At 35.4% G+C, this 23028-nt stretch overlaps 1 protein-coding gene across 1 annotated transcript; it reads right to left on the bottom strand.

The window, feature by feature from the left end:
• LOC124408594 (elongation of very long chain fatty acids protein AAEL008004-like) lies at window positions 1–21845 on the bottom strand. The gene is made up of 6 exons (XM_046885624.1): window positions 21731–21845; window positions 4084–4188; window positions 3134–3408; window positions 2187–2367; window positions 1008–1123; window positions 1–258 (listed from the first exon to the last, which is right to left on the bottom strand). Exons 2-6 carry the CDS (start codon window positions 4175–4177, stop codon window positions 7–9), a joined length of 918 nt encoding a protein of 305 aa, XP_046741580.1. The 5' UTR covers window positions 4178–4188; window positions 21731–21845; the 3' UTR covers window positions 1–6.
• Window positions 21846–23028: the final 1183 nt, after the last annotated feature.

The raw sequence follows: 23028 nt of genomic DNA, 5'->3' as shown, positions 1-23028 counted from the left end.
ATTCGATCAGGCGTTCTTCGTTTTCCCGTTACGTATTTCACCCTCGGTCACCCTCCGACTTTCTTCATCCTCCCGAACCTTACAAGTCGCCACAGTGTCCGAGGCTTTCGACTTGTCGTAGGCCTTGTTGTAAAAGTCCGCGAACAGTAAGTAGAAGAAAGTCACGTTAGGCAGAATGATCATCAGTGACCACTTTGGGTAGTCACAGTCGTAGAACAGCAGCTGCAGACTGTGCAGGAAGGCGATGCAGAATTGTCCCTGAAAATACCCCAAGAAAATCAACAGGGTGACAATTCAGACTCCTCTTGATACATAATAATAATAATAGTAATAATAATAATAATAATAATAATAATGAATATAATCGTTTTTAATGCCCATGACGACGTTTAGCAACTTTGAGAGTATATGCAGATGAGGAAAAAAATAAATAAATGAAAACAAGAAGAAGAAAGTGAGAAGAAACGTAACGTGAGCGACACGAAATTTACTTCAAATCGAGGAAAGCTTGAATAAAGCCTTATAAAATGCTTTCATTCCAATTGAGTGACATTTATTACGAAATATTTTTATAATTTATTTTTATTATTCCTGATTTTGAATGATTTTCGAGTTTTCGAAGCGATTTTAATCCAAACTGCGGGAATATCGTAACAAATCATTGGAAATTGTCTGGAACGCTAAGTGAATCATTGAAAATAAATGGAAATCGATGAGAAAAAATCAATAGAATGTCAATGAGTTGAAACCATTTTTCATGGATTTAAGCTACCTTAATTCATTGTTCGTTATTTGAATAAACATTTAAGTCATTTAAGCTCTTTATGATTGGAAATTTGATTTTCAATTTGTAAAGTTGTCGTTCCTCGAATGATGCCAGAAGGTGTTGTTTCATTGAAGGAATTCAGACTTTATTAATACGAGGAGCAAGAGAGGATTACCGTCAAACATTTCTTCTCCAAAATCTGTAAAAGTTGACAAGATCAAAAATCGATTGAAATATTTACCATTTGCAAGGTGGTGATGTATTTCTTCCACCACAAGTAGGCCTGATACTGTGGCAGCATCGCCGCCAGAAGGTAGTAGGTGTACATGACGATGTGGACGAAGGTGTTGATGATACCTGAAATAAGATGGGATGAAGGAGGAGAAAAAATCGGAATAAGAAAGAAGATGCTTCATAAGTGGTGAAAACCGGCATCGAAACACAAGTTATAGATAAGTAGAAGAGCGATACAAGAGCTGCAAGGATCGCCATTACGTATTTCAAAATTTGTTGAACATAGGTAAATTTTATATAGTGCATTCCACGCCAACTCGACCATTCTAAAACCCCAACCTTCTCAAAATCATTTCATATTTTTTTCTAACATTCTACTCGGTAAAAAACGTGACCCGAATTTTTTTCAAATTTTTGTATCAATTCGTTTATTTTTTACAAATATTTGAAGTCGATTGTAAATGCCCATTTTTGAAAATCTGCAAATATTTTCAAAAATCTAGACAATGACACAAAACACCTACCGTAAAGGAAAACGTTGGCGGAATTTTATTTCTATTTTTTGTATCACCTAATTCGGAATTTTTAAATATTCAAACCCAAAATTAATACAGAATCACATCACAAGTGCCAAAAAAGGGTCAATTTACTTGTAAATGTTCGGTTTCACCAATTCGATGATGCGCTTGTCTAGTTAGTAAAGATAATTTTGGGTTTAAAAATTTTTAAATTCCAAATTATTTAATAAGAAAATGGAAAAAAAAATTTTCCCCAGGTTCTCCTTGACGGGGGGGGGGGCAGATTTTTGAAGAATTGATATTGATAAACCATAAACGGTTCAATAAAAAAACATTAAAAAAATTCAGTCAGCGTTTTTTACCGAGTAAAATAAAAAAAAAAAAAAAAAAAAAAAAACATGAAATAATTTTGAGATTGTCGGCGTTTAACACTGGTCGAGTTGGCGTGGAATACACCATATATATAAATATTTCGGTTCGTTTATACATCCTCATTCGTTCTAACGATTCATTATTTTTAACTTTCTAATATAGTAGAACGGTTTTGACGTTTTACACTTCGCATTTTTATTGCGATACTTTGACTTTCGACTGTTCGATAATTTGATATCACGACCCTGTCTTGTCGCCATTCCACTTTTTTTTTCCGTTTTTTTCTGTTTTTTTACCTATGAAAGTCCCATGGCCGCCAGGATAATACTTAGTAGCTCCCCAAGCGACTATAGGCATGACAGTGTGATGATACATGTGGAGGAAGCTTATTTGCCGATCCTTCTTCCGCAGGACGAAGAAGACGGTGTCGAGGAGCTCGGAGATTTTTGCCAGGAAGTAAATGTAGACGCCTCGGGCGATCTGTGGATCAGTTATTGTTATTATCAGTTAGGGCGTGAATATTTCCGGTTTTTAATTTAACGCTACGTAGATCTTATTGTAAATCGATCAGCGATCGGGTAGATCAGAAAGACGTTCAGATTTTTCTACGTCTTAAATTCACTTCTTGCGATTACGTGTGAGTTGAAAAATGGACGAAAGAGAAAAGAAATTATCTAACGGAAAAATATAGAAAACTGGTAGGAATTTATCATAAAGGATAAAGGATTCATCAAGGATCTCGCCAAACACCAACCACAAAAATAATTATTATACACCTTTCGATAATATTTTCGATTCAATTTGATCCACAAGTATAATACACTTAGAATTTGAAAAAACACACAAAGATAAGAAAAAAAAAATATTCAACTATTTCTACAATTATTTTTTTTACATGCAAATAGTAAATTTGAAGTTGAACAAATCAATTTAAACGTGACAATCAAGAGGCAGTAAAAATCGAATATATATTATTATATATGGTAATTTATACGGTCATAAAAAAGCATTGAAAAAAAACAACACAACAAAACAAAACAAAACATTTTTTTTTCCTTTTTTGTGAAATCAAACTCGAATCTTTCGCAAAATGTCTTCCTAATTTGGTAAAGTTGACCAGCGTAACTGGTCCGCATTAAATTAATATTAATTGCACCGAGTCAAAGAAAGAAAGAGAGAGAAGAAATGTGGGGAGAAAGTGGAGATATTAATATTGGAATGAATCTAATCTCGTGTCAAAACTAACCCGGAGCGCTTCTGGTGTGTTTGAAAAATCTATGGGCTCGCACTTCCAGCTGTATTTAGTGAGCCAGGCAGCGTCGAGGCCCTCGCAGAATAGCCAAATGCTGAGAATGACTTGGAACAAGTTATAGAGAATCAGAACATTCTTGAGCTGATACGGTTTCCGGTGCTCCATGTGCCTCGGGCCCCAGGAAAGAACGAAGTAGAGGTAGCCGAACATTATGGTGGCGCCTGGGACCGGCGACCCCATCAGAAACCAGTCTTTTGTCCTCACATCTGTGACAGAGCAAAAAAGTAATAATCTTATCGAATAAGTTAATTGACAGGTGGAAAAATGCTGATCGATTTATTTGCTTGCAAAAACCTGGAGGATGAAAAAAATTCAAAGCACGTGATATGCGAACTCGATTAGTATAATTGCACTTGACACGTTTTTTCCGTCAAAGTGTTCTGACGATTTCACGAGTCTCTAAAATCGAATGGAAAGAAAACAGTAAGCTTCTTTAAAAATTATGGTCAAAGTATTTATAATAGGGTTCTATGAATTTTTTTTTTTTTTTTTTTTTTTTTTTTCACACTCACTTGCGTTGAAGTTACAGCCAGTGATGTAAACATTTAACTGCGCATAATGAAGTTAAAACATTCGATAACATCGACTCGTTTTCGGTGAACGGATATAACTTATCAAATTTTTTGCAGAGATTCTTTCATTCTGAGATAACAATTTTGTATCCGAATGTTTGTAAAAATGTGAAAGTTCGTATTTTGATTCATTTCTTTCAAAATTCTTCGACAGTTTCTCTTCTCGAATTCAATGCCATATACATATGTGATGACGTTGAGAATGACCTGATAATGATTTTAAAAATTTGTAGAGTAATATTCTGAATCAAGATGGCGGGGATCCAATTGTTCCAAGTAACCTAAAATGAGATTCTCGAATAAACTCACCTGCCCATTCGTAGAACAAACGTTGGTAAAACCTCACCACCGAGTTGTTATAGATGTTCGACATCTCGCTGATTGTCTCGTCGCTGGTGTTCATTAGAAATCAGGCTGTAACGAGATTAATAGGAATCCATTAGTGGGTTAAGTATTTTTTAGAAAATTGTGGGTAAAAGGACCGTTAGAGATAGTTTAAAAGAAAGGGGCTTAGATTCTTGCGTTATTCTAATACATAGAAGCAATCAATAAACACTTTATTATCCAAAGCCAATTACTATTTCTGATCCATAAATTTATGCAATAACGAGAGGCAGTCACGAATTCGACGAGTACGCGAATGATATTAAGGTGCTTATAAAGACCCGTGGATGAAACACACATTTTGAGCCCAGTACCATGAGATTTGATAGTGAAATGACGAAATGGCAGCTGATCTGGTTTTCGAATACAAAGAACACCGAAATCTCATTTTGGCGACATTTGTTACCGACATTACGCGCATGCCGGTAATGTATACGTGAGATGTCGGTAAAAAATTACCGACATGCATGAAACATCGGTAACAAATGTCGCCAAAATGAGATTTCGGTGTACTTCGTAATCGAAAACCAAATCAGCTGCCATTTCGTCATTTCACCGTCAAATCTCACGGGACTGGACTCAAAATGTGTGTTTCATCACCGCCGAGTGGCATCATACCGGATAGTTCGATCCATTCAGTGCAACTGTGAAAATTTGGCCAATTTCTGTGGGTGGTAACCAATCTGTAAATTTTTTTTCCAAATTTTAAAAAAGTAAAAAGACGCTCCACTTTTTTCCAAAATAAGGCATTAATTGCCCAAGTTTCACTCTGATCGCTTGAGCGGTATAGGAAATTTACTTCCCCGCGTTTCTGAGGTGTTCAACGCTTCTTTATAAGCACCTTCGTGTAAATTTGTTTATAATATAAATGATATGCAAGAAATGAATTTTTTTCAAACGCAACTGCTTCCCCCCTCCCGCCCCTTGCAGTCACTTTTAGCCAACACATAAGATTTAAACCTGACGTTCGACTTTCAGAATTAAGATCGAGATTCGTTTATCCCTGACACTGTCGAGATAAAGTGGTGGGGCAGGATAAAGTATTCGACACAGTCTCTATGTGCAGAGGCTCATCTATAAAAAGTGAAAGCCTATGGTTATGATATATAAATTAATATAATCTGCATGATATGTTATAGCGAGAGTTTCTTTTTAACCCATCATATAATTTTTCGTTTACGATGCGATTACTTTATGCCTTGCCTTTCGTTTCTTTCTTTTGAATCTCCGGCAATGGGAAAACATCCGAGACTTGAGAATGGCCGGAAACGTATTTTGCCTAATTATTGACACCGATATGAGAATTCAACGCTTTCGAATCAGTGAACTGAAATTCATACGATCACAAATATGCGCACGTACGTATATTAATTACATGCGCTTTATAGATATGAGGAAGTAACTTCATCGAGATTATCTCCTCTTTCGGAATATTATTTGATCGTTATGTTAGATTTAAGGGTGCGACTAATGCGAGGAAATAAAGTGAGTAGGAAATAAATGTAATCACGGATTGTGATTAGCGACTTTATTGAACCGTAACTTTTTGATCAATTTTTGTTGTAATATTTCTTCTTTGGTTGGAAGTGGGTATACATATATTGAATTTCAGTCTGGTTTAAATCTCTTATTTATTTGAGTTATTGTTAATAAGAACTGAAGAGGATAACAAAAGTACAAAAGGGGCCTGCAACATTTACAATCAAACAAGGAAATGGTGGTTACATGTTGCACGCGGTTTCACATGAGAATTGCTAGTTTGCAGTTTATTGTAGTTTACGTACCTTTCTTAGGAGTATTTATACTTGTATCGAAGCTTAACAATTTAACATACATTTAGGAATAATTTTACTGACGGATTTAGCAAGTACATGCAGGATTATATTGGATACACTTTCTTTGAAAATTTCACCATACTTGCTAGCTGACTGATTTCTGTTTCTTTGTACCGGAAGACGCAGCAGGAGCAGCTAGCGCCCTCAAGCCGCGTTTTCCATTTTTCATTCAACTTAAGCTTGGTACTTATGTGCGACACTTAAAGTAATTAGGTATCTTAACACTCCTCCTTAATTACTTTACTTCGTAATAGTTTGAAACTTACATAGGGTAAAGGTTTTGTTAAAATATCGGCTATTTGTTCGTTACTCTTTACATGTTTTAAGGTAATAGTAGATTCTAAATGTTCTTGAATGAACTTACGTGAGATGTCTATGTGTTTCTTTCCTTTTGTAATTCTCCCTTCATGGGTGTTTTGCAACATACAGATAGCTGATCTGTTATCAACGTATAAAGTTGTGGGTTCATTTAGATTTGTAATGCCTAGCTCGCTACCTAAACGTCGTATCCAGCAAATGTCATCAATAGATGATACTGCTGCTCGATATTCAGCCTCGGCTGTAGAATTTGCTACATGGCGTTGCTTCTGTGTGTGCCATACAATAGGGCCTCCTCTCAAAATAAGCACACCACTTGTTGACTTTCCAGTCACTGGATCTCCTCCATAATCTGAGTCAGTATAGGCTATTACGTTATCATCTCCGTTAAAGAAGATTCCAAAATTCGTTGTGCCATTTAAATATTGAAACACACGTTTTACCATTCTCCAATGACTCGTCATCGGTTTACTCATCTGTCTACTAAGATAGTTCACTGCAAAGCTAATATCTGGACGGCTAATTGTAGCTAAATAAAGTAAGCTACCTATGGCTTCACGATATGGATTTAGTTTATCAAGTGGTTGATCGTTTACAAATTTTCCTTCGTCAGTTATCATACCACGTTCCATCGGTGTGGATACAGGACTAGAGTTTTCAAGGTTGAATCTTTTGATAATTTTCTCAGTGTACTGGACTTGGTTTACGAAAATGCCATTTGAATTTACTTCAATATTCATCCCTAAATATGACAGACGATTGCTTGTAGCAGTATTAAATGTGATCTCAAACTTTTGATTCACTTTTCTCAATATTTGTACTAGTTTAGATTCATCTTTTCCAGCAATTATTCCGTCATCAACAAATAAGATCATAATGACGGTTCTGTCTTTATTATAATATACACACGGATCATCTTCAGTATTTTCTAATCCAAATGTTTTTAAGTACGATGAGATTTTCTCATTCCAATTTTTAGGTGATTGCTTCAGACCATACAGACTCTTAATGAGCTTACAAACGCGTCCTGAATCATCATCAAATCCTTCAGGTTGATACATATATATATTTTCTTCTAATTCACCGTGTAAGAAGGCTGTTCTAACATCGAATGTCATTAGCTTCATTTTGTTTGACGCGGCAAGACTTAGCAACAATCGAATAGATGCATGACGAGCAACAGGACTAAACGTTTCAAAATAATCTATACCCTTTTCCTGTTCAAATCCTCGCGCTACTAATCTAGCTTTCTCTGTACCATCGGATTTTTGACGTAAAACCCAACGGCAGGATAATGGTTTAGCATCTTTCGGTAGTTCTACTAATTTCCAAGTATTCATTTTGACTAGAGACTCGAATTCATTTTGCATTGCTTTGTACCAATTTTTATCTTTCAGTGCTTCAGATACGGATATATCTTCTACTTCACCTATCATTGCACAATTGTTTGCGCTATTTATCCAGCCTGTCTCATACTCGGCAAATTTTCTGGGCATTCTTAACTCGTTACGATTTCTTAACTTTACACCCTCATTTTGATTTTCAGCTTCAACTATTTCGGAGTTTTGGCTTTCATCTGAAGTGTCATTGTCAGGTGTATCATATTCCGAATCTACTGACTCAATTTCAATATTTTCATTTTCGTTTTCATTTAGAGGCATCTGCATTTCGGTTAGACTTTGATTTGACTTAAATTTTTCATCAAAAATTACATTTTCAGAGCTTATCACATCATTTTTATCTTTGACATAGATTCTGTAACTCGGTGAATCTAAATCGTAACCTACAAATATACCTTTTATCGACTTTTTACCGATTTTTGTTTGTTTATGCTTTGGTAATAAAACGTAACAGTCACATCCAAAGATTCTTAGCTTACTTATGTCTATTGTGCGTCCAAACCACAGTTCGGCTGGTGTTTTATTCTTTTGTGAGCTTGTACCAGTCTGATTAATTGTAAATACTGCGTAATTTATTGCTTCGGCCCACAAATTTTCATCTAAACCTTTCGATTGTATCGCAGTTCTAGCTGCCTCTACGATTGTACGCATTTCACGTTCGATTCGACCATTTTGTTCTGGCGTATATGTATTAGTCTTGCTATGAAGAACTCCTAGATTGTCTAATAGTTTCTTAGTATCACAATTTTTAATCTCCGTGCCATTGTCTGACCTGAGAGTCTTAACTTTTCTGTCAAATTGGTTTTGCACCATTTTTAGGAATATGTCTAATTTTGTAACTGCCTCGTCTTTGGTTTTGAGAAAATAAACTGTTCGGTAATGTGTAAAGTCATCTTTTAGAAGAAGAAAATATTTCGCTCCTCCTAAAGATCTAGTTTCTATCTCACCTAAGTCTACGTGTATCAGATCCAGCGGTCGTGAGGCTACTTTACTATTTTTCGGATGAGACACCCTGTGTTGCTTCCCGTAAGCACATCCTTCGCAAACATACTCTTCCCAGTCGTTGATATATTTAATACCCTTTTTATCTAATACGTTTTTAATATACTTAATGTTTTGGTGCGCCATTCGTTCGTGCCACTGCTTTATAGAAATACTGACTAGACAACTGTCTGAACGAACTGACTCACTCTTTGTACTTTCTGACCTATCCATACGAAACATCATTTTGAATAAATTTCCTTCCCTATTTGCTATGGCGACAATCTCATTTCCATTTTTAGTCATGAAATAGGAGTTTTTTGCATCTGCAGTTTGAATGTAACCCTTATCTAATATTTTAGTAACAGACAATAAATTGAAAGGCATCTTTGGTGTGTGTAGTACATCCTTTAGCTCAATTTTACACCAACGCTCACCGTCGAATGCTTCTAACTTAACATTCCCTATGCCTATCCCTTCAATTTGGGTTGCGTCACCGATCACGACCATTACAGGCTTTTCGAGTTTTACATAATCACTCATCCATTCCATATGAGACGTCATGTGCTGTGTCGCAGCACAGTCTTGGTACCATAAATCACTACAATTTGGTAAAGAATTTATGTGATTTACATTTGCAGCTGATAGGCTTATTGTTATAAATGCTCGTCTATCACTTTTACCTTTTGTGGACTCTTCTTTATCAGACTTTTCATTCTTTTCTTTGTTGTTCCAACAATCCTTTGCAAAATGACCCTTTTTCTTACAAATATTACAGCCATAGTTTTTCTTACAATAGTCTAAATACTTTTCACATGGCCTACCTCGACAATCTTTCTTTAAATGACCTGCCTTTCCACACTTGAAACATTCAATTTTCTGACTCGGCGGTTTATAATCTTTTCCTGACTGTTTTGATATAAGAGCGTTTCGAGAATTATGGCTTTCGCCTTTACTTTCATTTAGTCTGTCTTCTTCTAGACGCAAAAATTCAAAAAGTTTGTTTAGATTTTTGTCTGTACTACTCATGCAATCCCAAGAGGTTCTGAAATGATATAATCTAGGTGGCAACATATTCAGAATTCGCGATATAATCCACCCTTCCTTAATTTCTTCGCCTCCGGCTTTTAATCTGTCTGCATATTGCTGAATTTTCATGCAATTTTCAATTACGGATTTGCTCTCATTATATTTATAACTAAAGAATAGCCTTTGTAAGTTTTCAATAGTAATATCTGACTTTTTCTCATATAGAGTTTCTAACTTTTCGAGCATCAGCCTCGCAGTCGTACAGTTACAGATTTTCTTTGCTATATCGCTACTTACATTTAAACCTATAAGTGTTTGAGCTTCAATGTCTTTCTTCATCCAGGCCTTGACGCTTGCTTCAGTATCTGGTCCCTGCGGTTTAACCTCAGCACCCGTTGCGACTTGAAAAAGATCCTTAGTCTTTAAGGTTAGGTTCAGCTTGAACCTCCATGACTCGTAGTTGACTTCTCCCTGACTGTCCTCTGCGAGATTTTCCAGTTGAGATCTGACTGTATCCATGACTCGATTGTTTTCCAGACGTTTGTTATCCTCTTTTATTTCAGTTCATATGTATACCCTTGGTTATGTCTGGGCCCATAACCTGTTGTAATATTTCTTCTTTGGTTGGAAGTGGGTATACATATATTGAATTTCAGTCTGGTTTAAATCTCTTATTTATTTGAGTTATTGTTAATAAGAACTGAAGAGGATAACAAAAGTACAAAAGGGGCCTGCAACATTTACAATCAAACAAGGAAATGGTGGTTACATGTTGCACGCGGTTTCACATGAGAATTGCTAGTTTGCAGTTTATTGTAGTTTACGTACCTTTCTTAGGAGTATTTATACTTGTATCGAAGCTTAACAATTTAACATACATTTAGGAATAATTTTACTGACGGATTTAGCAAGTACATGCAGGATTATATTGGATACACTTTCTTTGAAAATTTCACCATACTTGCTAGCTGACTGATTTCTGTTTCTTTGTACCGGAAGACGCAGCAGGAGCAGCTAGCGCCCTCAAGCCGCGTTTTCCATTTTTCATTCAACTTAAGCTTGGTACTTATGTGCGACACTTAAAGTAATTAGGTATCTTAACAATTTTAATTGGCACATTTTTTTTTCAAACAGACAACGCAGCAGACTAATTAAGTAAATGCTATGTTCTACGAGAAACACGGTTGATTTTGATTTTCTTCAAAAACAATTTAATTTTTTTTCTCCACTTTCCTAGTATTTTGGTCTAAGACTTCTTTTTAGTCTAAAGTATTGTTTTTATCAGTTATTAATCAGTTTTTTATCAGTTTTTTTTATCAGTCATTAAGTTATTTTTTATTCTATTTTTTTTTTTCGTATTTTTAAAGTAAACTTTTTTTTTTATTCCTCTTATTTTCTTAAATTTTAATACCGCTTGTGAGTTTAGGATTTTGCGACTGATCTCGCTTTATACATTCTGAGATTGTGACCCGTTTATAAGAGATCTTCGATCATCCCGCGTAAGAATTTTGTATTATTAATTGAATAACTTCGATTCGAGTTCCCTGTTTTTTTTTTTTTTTTTTTTTTTTTTTTTTTTTATTATTTTTCAATCTTGCAGTCACTTTACGATAATCATTATGCTCGCTGTGATTCTTTCGACTATTATATGCCAATTTCTTTACCGATAAATTGTTCTTGAGTAGCCAATAATTAGTTGAATTAATTATTCGACTGAAAAAAATCGTTGACTCCTGATTTGGAGCTGTTATCTCCTGTCGTGTCTAGATCGATTTTTCTTTTTTCTTCGAACCGACCGAATTACGAGATCAAAGGTATTTCAAGGGTAATGAATCTCGTTAAAAATAAATCACAATAATTATATACAAAGTGCATAAACCAAAGTCACGTGGAATTTTGACAAAAGTTTCGCTGTTCACCTGTTGCATTATGTCTCTGCATTATATTACTATACTTATAAAGAGAGAAGCGAAAATCGTCGTTTGAGTAAACCTCGGGCCTTATAAGTAGATATAAAAACATATATATACATAGAATTATATACCGTTTTTCAAACGGGTGTGTCTAAAACCAGTTTTAAGATTGTGAAATTCCTCAACAACAGCTAAATGCCTGCCTGTAAAGTGTATGTCTATATGTATAAGCGTAAGATGCGATGTAATAGCCTATTAATCACTTGAGATTTCATTCGCTTATAGAATTGTCGCTTGGAAGAGATAAAAGTTAACTAATAGTCAAGGCTGGTAAAAAATGAAAATAAAATTAAACAGAAAAAAAAAGACCGACCAAACAGAAAGAAAAAAGTTAGTAAGATGCGTTTTCACTCGCGACCCGCGAGTTCCGATGACATAAACAGCTCTAGTATAGTTACGTGAATCGACAAAAAGAAATACCCGAAGAAACGGAAAAAAAGGAAGTAAATATCGAGCTCGTATTACTTTCGCCGATCGCGCGAAAGCTTCTCACTCTCTCTCTCTCTCTTTTTCATTCTCTCTGTCTCTCACACTGCTCACCTGTTCACTCTCCATTTTCTCACTCCCCAAATTTGCAAAATGTAATTTGTAATGAATAAAGATTATTTTATATTCTATATTTTTTTGTCTCTCTTCCTGGCGTACTATGGATAGTGAATTTGGTTAATTCATGCGCCGATTCAATCACAATTTATTATTATCATATTTCTCGTCATCGATAACACAAAGTTTCTATGAAATATTTTTATTCACGTTGTAAGAAACGTTTTTAAAAGAAAATTTGTATTCTGTTGAACAGGCTTATATACTACAGTCATCAGTAGATACAAATATTGCATAAAACGTGAAACAACAGCTAACTGATACCATTTTATCAACAATCGCAGACAACGTCTTTTGACGACGAATTTTTGCTCAAAATTTAATCTGGTATGTACATATGTACTGAAAATTGCAATTTTATAGATATTTATTATATAAACGTTTATGGTGGTTCTTATTAATGACTCCGGAATCAGTAGAACATCCTTTTGGAGAAGTATAATTTGCATATAAGGTTGTTGGATTAATGGTAAACAGTAAAATTCATGAATTTTAAGAAGATTTTGGATTATAGTTTTTTTATTAATTTATCAATAAAATTCTGTCCACAGTTTTTCACTTGACGAACGTTGTCATCGGATAAAAATTAATAACGAGTGTATAGTTCCATTATTTTTATACATATCAATGTACAACAGATTTATATGTTTATCAAAAATGAACGTTTTAATCTTCATTTTGTTATTTATGGTAATAAATCAATAGAGGTTATGAAAAAATACGATTCTCGACTTTCAAATTCCGCGCATTATCGTCGGATCAAGGACGTGACATTTTGAATTTAAACACCGTCGTGTTAATTATTAAAAATCTTTTCGAAACGGTCGGCAGCGTCTCCTTTTCAACATATCGTTACAAACATTATTATTCCAGCAACCATTATCTCGTTTTTTGTCGAGGTCCATGGATCTTGTGAAATAATTGTGATAGCATTCCCGTTAAAAAAAAACTTGCAATTGCCATGAGCGCCATGTTAAAGATTCAATTTTCAAATAACTGGTTTTCGTGTCTTCGGTTGCTATTTGAATTTAAATGCTAACACAACGATTCGTTATTTAAGGGGTCTACCCAACGGAGGATCAATTCTTTTCAAGTTTTTTGAAATTTTGATTTTAACTGTACATTTTTTTCCAAAAAACGGCAAGAAAAAGTGGACTTTTTCAACTTTTTCAAAAAATGGCCGTCATTTCGTTAATTTTGGAAATATCAAAAATCGTATGATTCATTCCAAGGCTATTAACATGCCAAATCTGAATTCGTTCGATTTTTTAGTTTTTGGGATCCACCTTTTTTTTCAAACTGATTTTCACTTACGATTTTTGTCTATAAAAAGTGATTAAAATCGATGAAAAATTTCTTTAAAGTAATTCGAGAGTGTATTTACTAAGCCTAACAAAGCCTAAGTCAACATTCACAATTAAAACTTATTAAAAAAAATTCTTGAAAACCCCTTATTTTTCCTCGTCAATTGGGTAGTGACCCCTTAAATCATGAATCTCATTCTCTTCCGCTATATCCTGCGTTATTAAAAAATCATCATCATCAAATTATACGTATGATCAATGTAGCAGCAGAAACGTCTTTTGAGCGGAAACCTATGAAATCAATACAGAAATTGTAATGTGACAAACAATAATGAATCGAAAGTGATTAAAATCAGTACAGGCAGAGGGGAAAATATGATAATACAAGACCGCTAGTTGAAACTCGAGAATAGAAAACAGTGCTCGAGTAGGCACGGCTAGATCATTACATAGGTACTGTGTCTAGGTGCATTCAGAGCTGACATGTAAGGTACGGACTTATGCCGAGGTAGTTATGCACAACGTCTGTCAATCCAGCGATTCGTGCACTGCGAACGAACTCAGCAACTCCTCACAGAGAGCAGCAAGTGTCTGATGGTGTCTCGTTTCCGTTTTCAATTTAGGTGTTGGAAACGGTCCTCATGACGTCAGAGTCTGGTTTTCGACGCCATTTTGGCAGCACATAACCTAAGTTTTTAATTTTAATCAAAGAAAATCGTAATAATTGGAGTTTCAAAATACTCATGTCACATAAATTAATTAAAGATAATCAATAATATGCCTGTTCTACCATCCACATGTGGAAAAAATATGGTCAACGGTCATATGTCAGCCTGGTTGTATTAGTTACATTTTTTTTCCACCAGACGAAGGGTTGCAAAGTGACTCAATTTTATTTTTATTCCATCATACGATGGACGACAGTTTAAAGTGTGGGGGATAGAAAAAAATTCCGTTTTTTTTCTGAGCCATTTTCTTAAATTCATTATTTTGTAGTTTTACCCAAAAACAACCTTTTTTAATTTTTCTACATGTCGTAAGATAAGTGACGAATATTTTCCTATTTTTTTTTTTTTCTATTTTTACATCGATTCAAGTGTTGAATATCTATCTATCAATTCTACATAACGATGTGAAATTGGTTGTTGGTGATTTTTTCGATTATTCGAAATTGTTGAATAATCGAAAAAATAAATAATAAATTAAAAAACTAACAATAAATTTCCTAAATTTATAATTCGGTATCGATTCAGGTTCAATGCCATTTTCATAAAGAAAAAAAAATAATAAACATAAGAATCCCTCCCCCCCAGAAATACTCCAAGTGAAAGCTTAAAATGTTCGTTCTCGTCGTAAAATATTTGCTGGGATAAAAATATCAAGGAAAAATGTTGCTTTTCAGATGAATCGTGAAATGGTTGATTACAAAAAATAGCTTGAAAAAACAAATTTTACCACTGAAATCAGATACTAGTGTAATCTTCACTTTGAGATTTGAAATTTGAAAAATAGTTTACGATTCTATGAGTTTATACACGGCTTTTACCATCTGTAACAGAATTCTCAAGGAGGCTACATTTTTTAATGTAATTACGACGCTTTCAGTTGAGTGAAAGACAAATCAAGTAGTTTTAGGTTCAACGCACTCGCATTTATACCGGAAACTTGAAACTCAAATGTCGTCACGTCGGCTTCTTATTCCAACAAGTTTTTCAGAACTTCCTCGAATTTCGTCCCGTCTTAATAATTTGTTACTCACTGCAAAAACTACCTGTGAGAATAAAATTTTCACAAAAAATTTCATCGAACGGTTTTCGAGTTATCGTGCAAACAAGTGCAAAGTAAAAAACATTTATCAATTTTCAAATCTCAAAACAAAAGCAAAATTAGTTTTTTAAATCGCGCAATTATTCGTCATTTGTGAACTTTCCCGCATCATTCTCGGCCGTTTAATGTCATCGTCATCTTACATAAAGCAATTATATATATTGTTCGTTCAGCTACAATTCGCGAGACACCCGGTGAATGCAAATTGCAAATTGCGGTTGCAAACGTGAGTGAAACGGTTTGGATAATCTGTGCAAAGCGAGCGCGCGCCGACTTAAGTCAGGTGATGGAGCAGGATTTTAAGAGGACTAAAACCAGAGCAGGAGTTAAGGATCACATTGCAGTCCACACGTGTTCTCGTAACCGGTAATTATCCTTATTCTTAGTCCGTTGGTGTGAGCCAGAGACCGGCAAGCCTTTCGCAACGTCAATTTGTTCGCAATAAAACGACAATTCGTCCTGATACTCCATTAGCGACAACTTTTTTTTAACGATTCTTTCACCATGTAAAAAAAGAATGCAATAAATTTTCATTTGATGAACCAATAAAGAACTGCAAAATCGCAATAGTAAATTCGTAGTTTGCGTGCCATTTCTTTATTCCTGCATCAAGTAAAAATGTATTGTGGAGTCTTTTGTTCAGAATTGTGTATATAATGGGGCTGTCAAGCCTTTTTTGCGTTCAAAACAAATCGACAAGAGCACCCCCGTAAAAACCGTTCCAGCAGCTGTAGCAGAAGTTAATTCTCAACGTCACACGTCGAATCGATTATCATCGGCAATTTCGCGGTACAAACGTGACAATAAGAGCGATTACCTTAATGTTCAGTTGGGTAATTCGTTACTCCACGTACGCTACATAACACCCAGATCTACGTCGTGTCGTAGCAAAAACTGTTTATCCGCGGACAGCTTTCACTCGAAAAACTCGCGGTCCAGTTTCCTTCATTCAGCTGAATTGAACGCTCACCTGTAGACGTACAGTCGCTCCTCGTTCCACATGACAGCAAAACACGATACCTTCACTTTACTCTCACAGACTATTGAAAAAGGAAGCTCTGTCGAGATATCAACTAAGTCTTTTTTTCTTATGGTGTCCAAAAATTGATAGTATACCTAAAACCAAAAATTTTGACGCCAATATGAGCTGTTAATATTAATAGTAAGGTTTGCCTCTATCCATTTCTTTATTTTCTATTTAAATAACACGGGAAAATTTTTATTTTTTATTTTTGAATTCTTATTACTTCGGAACGATTCATCGTAACAACAATCTGAAAAAAGAGATTTGTAGGAAATTTTACGTTCTATAAAAAATGTCTGAAGATCAAAGTTCCTCAGATCAAACGTTTCGAAGATATCAGCAATCAAAAATAACACTAATCAAAAATTTCAAATATTTTCCAATAAAAGTACAGAAAAATATCATATGCCATATTTATATTATTATTATATTAGTTTACAGTCTCAGGTTAACAGAATTAAAGTAATTTTACATAAAAAATAATATAAATATGGCATATGATATTTTTCTGTACTTTTATTGGAAAATATTTGAAATTTTTGATTAGTGTTATTTTTGATCGCTGATATCTTTGAAACGGTTGATCTGAGGAACTTTGATCTTCAGACATTTTTTGTAGAACGTGAAATTTCCTACAAATCTCTTTCTTTTAGATTGTTGTTACGATGAACTGTTTCAAAGTAATAAAAATTCAAAAATAAAAAACAAAATTTCCCGTGTTATTTAAATAAAAAATAAAGAAATGGATAGAGACAAACCTTACTATTGATATTAAGAGCTCATATTGGCGCCAAAATTTTTGGTTTTAGGTATACTATCAATTTTTGGACACCATAAGAAAAAAAAAAAAAAAATCGTCTTTTTTTCAAACACCCTAGACGGTCCAGAGAATCAAGGTTCGACGGTTCTTCACCAGGATTTCACACCTCAATCGCAATACCAAATGTCGGAAAAATTGATGGACTTTGAAGGTTTCCGGCATCAAATTCTTCTCAAAATATGTCTAATCGTTCAACAGTAAACCAAGTCACTCGAAATTAACAACGTCTCATCGTCATAAAAAATCAGTCTTGGTCAATGTCGCGGTAATTGGGTTGCCTTCAAATTCGCTTGAGTCGACTAACCCCGGAAGCTTGGACATCGGAATAAGTGGGCCAGAAGGTAAGTCGACCGAACCATTGATAACCGGTACCGGTTTTCTCTGATGGTACCATTAGCAAAATTAGTGAATGTAGATTCGTGGGTCCATAAAGGTCCGTTTATTCTTCTTACCGTCGGTGTTTACTCGATCAATTCTCACGTCGGAGTCTCGAATTATCATTATAAATAGAAGGTGCTACAGGTGCCGTTCATAGAAATTCTCGCTCCACGTCAATGCACGCTGGAATCCGATGAAATTGGGTCCCCAAAACTGAATGCAATCACCTCCTTTCTCCGTACCTTCAGGCTGAACTCCTCGATCCCAACGGAACCTGGTTCGCGGTGTCCAAATGCGACCGTTCTTCGCCTCGAGGCCGTTCTGTTGGGGTAGGGTTGAAGGAACTCCTTCATCTGGGTCAGCCTCTGTATCCAGCATCTTATTCTCGCCCGGTTTGATGCTTGGTACCGTTCTTCGCGCACGTGTCACATATCTCTTTCATGAATATGCATTCGATTATTGTAGATACATTTGCGTATTTTATTTCCTGAACTCCGTTATCAAAAAGCCATGTTCATCGCGATCTTCTCATTTTAGACGATTTTCTCTACGTCATTTTGATTTATCAGAGTATAATAATGTTCGTATGTAACAAAAAATAGAGCAACCTTCAAACTCAAAAACAGAAGGTTCTACGATCTTGATACTACCGCGAAATGGAAGAGGATTTTTAGATATTTTCAAAAATCGAGGTCACGTATAACGGTAATTTTTTTTTTTTTTTTTTTTTTTTTATTACGCAGAAAATTAACGATATCACGTTAGTTAAAAAAGTTTTAATTGACGTATGAAAGTTCAAACGTTGACGGGTATCTATTACGCGTTTTAAAATACGTAGGTATAAGATTCAAAAGGCATTTTTTTTCCCGGTGACAATGGTCATATATTCATCGGTCCTCATTGCGTTTCATTATAACAGTACATATGATTCTGCTTATTATCATGCGCGTATTAAATTATGCTCACACACTTTGTACATCAACGATTTTATCACCGTATAGTGTGAGAAGAATTTTTTTTTTTTTTTTTTACTGTAATTCTTTTTTATCTTTATCGTTTTTTGTGTCGTCTTCTTTATACTATTCAACGGCCTATACGCAACGAGTTGTGAGAAATTTGGAGAGAACGGTTCCAAGACGTGTAATTGCGATGTAGCTTTCGAGGATCTGTTACACCTGGTCTACTATTACAAGTCACGATGTCAGAGAACATGAGCTATAACGAAAATATATCGCCGCGAGCTGTCTGCTCTTTGCTTTTCTACCGCTGAACTTTCAACAACGTTCTAAACAACGAATTCGCGGATCCGTGAAACTGCTTAGATGGATGATGAGAATTTTGAAAGAGATATGAAAAAAAGGAAAACAGAGAAACGCTTCAACCCTTCCGAAAATAATTTTTGTACATCTTCGTATAACTACTGTGGCTGAAATTATAAGTCAAATTCCGGTACAAAGAGGAGCTGATCGATCGATACTTTCTTTCTTTCTTTCATATTTCTTTTTCCCCACCGCGATTCTCCAACTCTCTTTAATACGCATATATAAACGTCACGTTCTGAATAGAATCTTACAATTATATTCAACGAGGTTGGCACGCTGTAGGCGTAGGCATTGCCATGATACGTACGATTATTGTAGCGAGTATAACCAATTGCTTCGACTGCAGGTAGAAATTTCTCAGTTTACTTTATTCCTGTAACTATATTAATACCACTCGACGCGTAACCGCGAGTTTTCTCTCTGCAGCTTGATACTTTGTCGAATATTGAATGTAAATAAGTTCCCGATACGCAGACTTGAACATTTTTTCACGGACTCACCAGCAGCAGCAGAGATTTCGTTCTAAAAATCTCTGACCGCGTAGTTAGTCAAATTTGTAAACTTCGACTCGTTGTAACTTAACAGAAAATTTGATTGACATATATGCATCGTTACCGCGTAACGGTGTCTCAACAAATTCTTATTATTACAGAAAAATGTGTTGATAGTTAATATTTAATGTGATTATAATTGCAGTTAATGTCACGTTATCTGGTTATAAGTTGGTGGAAAAGGTGTCATTTAATCTAAAACCTTGACATCATTTTCTTCTTAGACCAAGATGAAATTGTCGTAACAGTGAGAAGAGAATGTGGTACGATTAACAGTAGAAATATAAATATTCTTGTTAATAGGTAATGAAATATAATTATAGCAAGAGAGGATAGATTTTCTTGCTGCATCAGCGTCTACGCAAGACTAATTTTTATTTTATACCCAGAAGCGTATAAATTTCTCGGTCATGGTGTAAAATGAAAATTAGTGTGTAGCAGTATGACTAAAAGTGTAAATTTCTCTCGGTGAATTTTAAATGAAATTATATTTACATCGAAGTGGGATGGATGGATTTCAAGGCTTACGACAAATGGCAAGCAGCTTTCGCTCTTTGACCGCGAATCGCATTGCGGCAGCTTCCCTATTAATCGGTTCGATTTCGCATCTCACCTGCAGTGCTGCAAATCTGATGCATGTGTGTGCAATCTGTGCAGAGTCCGGGTGCCTGATATACGTGCAGTTAAATAAATTGTACAGCTTGGGAGAAATGGTCTGAAGAAAGCGTAACAGGAAAGCAAAGCGGAGACGCGTATAGGAGCGCCTTTTTCTCCGTGTTTGTGACAGGATAAATATGCGGAGTTACATGAACGACCCCTCAGGCAATGCGCGTTAAAATCTAGCGAGCGAATAAAACGAATTACATATCGGAGGAATTCGTGCCTCGAGTATGCGGAAGCATACTTTTAATAACACTCGTCTTCATTGAGGAGTTCGACCGTGATTAAAAGAAATTATTTTTCCTTTTTAGAATTATGAACGACTAAGTTATTCTTCTTTTTTAACTCCATTCGAAATTCGTTCGCAAGTTATTATTGCATATTATATTTAAATAAATCAATTTTCATTCTATACATCGAATAATGACCAAAATCTTCATTTATTACTTGTAAAGTTTGCTTTTATCTTTTTTACGTTGATAGATGAGTCTTGGAAATTTTTGGTTCATAACTTAAGGCCAAAAACTTCAAGAATTATTTATCAACGTAAAAAAGACGAACGCAAACTTTATAAGTAATAAATGAATATTTTTGTAATTATTCGATGTATGGAACGAAAATTTATCTATTTAAATATAAACTTGGGAAATTTTTTTTTGTGTTAACCTGTGATTAACTATTATTTTTGAATAAAAGTGATTTAAATGTGAAATTGAATTTTTTTTAATTGTTATTTAAAATAAATATTTTAGAATATATAGGTAATTCTTCTTAAAATCCGAAATATCGTTCTGGTTTCTTGCAAAAACAAACTTTATGTAATAAAACAATTTTTTTTTCCTTATCCTATCAGTTACGTGGAAGAAACGAAAATTTTACATCTAGAACCCAGACTCAAAATTCGTGTTACCCAGTGTTATTTCTGACATTTAACAGTGAGGTGTGAGAGTGAATTTGCAAGTGTTACGCAAGATTAAATTGCAGTAAAAAATTGGCAGCATTACACCTTTCGAATATTTGCGTATTAATTCGAGTATGTTTCTATGCACAGAAGAATCCAAGCGATGAATAACTAACAATAAATAAAAAACACTTGTTCTCCGTGTTTAACGCATTTATACTCTTTTATAATTCTTCTCTGCAATCTTATTAAAATATCGTACACGAAAGCTGGTAATTGCATGTACGTGTTGGTAAAATAACCAAAAGGCACACGATAACGATAAACTTGTATAAACGTATTTAGTTGTATATCTAACACACCTATGTGCACACAAACGAGAAAGAAAACCGGTCTTATAGCTTTCGTGCAGGCACATACACGCTTAGTAAACCGGAACAAGGTCTCTTATATGATAGTAAGATTTCCGCCACGATTTCTCTAGTTTAAAACGTTGAAAGTGTCCACCATGCTGTAGACGCGATCGGGTCGGACTAAAAGTGACGGGCCTTTTCGCGAAGCTGCGAATAATAAATCGGAGGCAAGAGATCGGCAGGATAAAATTTCACTGTGCAGCTTCGTGTGCATTATTGTGTACAACACTTACTTGCTAGATCGATGACTGCGAGTCCTCAGCTGCTCCGGCACAGACAGGCGATTATTCCATTGTGAAACTTTGAACGAGCGGGAAATGAAAATGTTTTAAATTTTCTGTATTTTTCTTCTCTAACCTCTCAACGATTCGCAGGTTGTGAGCAATTTTCACCAGCAACGATGATCAGCTTCTCGTAAACCACAAACGAGAACACCCTGATTTCCGATTTGCCGATCCTGATCTACCGACGATTCGGTGACTTTGATCGACACCGCGACCAAACCGATTTCCGATTTCCCGAACGAATTCACGAGTTTCCTTCCAACTCTCCGATCCTCTGTATAATTCTCTATGACGAAACCAACCGCATCGTTCGATTCCGGATCGTTGATATTGCGCGATCGGTTGGTTTTTTAAATTCTATTCCAGGGACCGGCTGACGGCTGCCGGTGTGAGGAACCTTTAACCCGTAACTCTTCGCCTCTATTGACAACAGAAAACATGAGGCGTCTACCTTATGGTGTTCGGAAGAAACTGGGACTTGTGGTATCCCCGGCTACTTGGCCTGCGAAAATTGTCGAAGTGGGAAGTTGGCCCTAAGTAGGTCCCCGCAGTGGGAGGTCCGATTTATTTTCACCGGGCCCCGTCGCTCGGTCCATGCCTGTCATTTCTCTCCCCCCGTTTTTCTCATGTCCCACGGTTTTACGTCACAGTCAAGAAAGTTTCATAACGGCTCTCCCGCCCTCTCTAAAATATCCGTTGCAGATGATGATGAAGATGGCGATGATCAGTGTTTCGGAAAAAGGTGATATTTTCAATAATTTATTTTCCATTTCTTCTTTACTAAACCAAGATCTGAATTAGGTTAATTTTTAGAGAAACCATAAAAATCCTCCCGAAATACTGGATTTTTAGCTCTGGTCTTTAACACAGGGTGCGTCATTCCATTTGACTCCTTCCCATCCGCTGAATTAGAGGATATATTTTGAGAAAAAAATTTTTTTTTAAAGAAAAATGCAGTATCTCGAAGACTCAGTCTGAAAATTCTGTATCTTCTGGAGAATTTTTTGAAGGACGAAGTCCGACATTTAAACTTTATTTTTATTATTACATATTATAACACGTAACGCAAAACGAAAAATTTTTGGGTCATAGTTGAAGGTGGGTTACAAACTGTTTTTTTTTTTTCGTCGTACGTAAACGTGCGGAGGAAGCGAGATCACGGCTAAGGAATTAAAGTGTCATACCTTTATTACTGGAATTGTGTACACAAATTGCTTATGCTTAATGGTATAATCCGTGATTCTGCA

Source organism: Diprion similis, chromosome 8, assembly GCF_021155765.1.
Source record: "Diprion similis isolate iyDipSimi1 chromosome 8, iyDipSimi1.1, whole genome shotgun sequence".
Taxonomy (NCBI): domain Eukaryota; kingdom Metazoa; phylum Arthropoda; class Insecta; order Hymenoptera; family Diprionidae; genus Diprion; species Diprion similis.
Note: the sequence above shows the minus strand (reverse complement) of the source record. Positions and strands in the feature narration are given on the sequence as shown.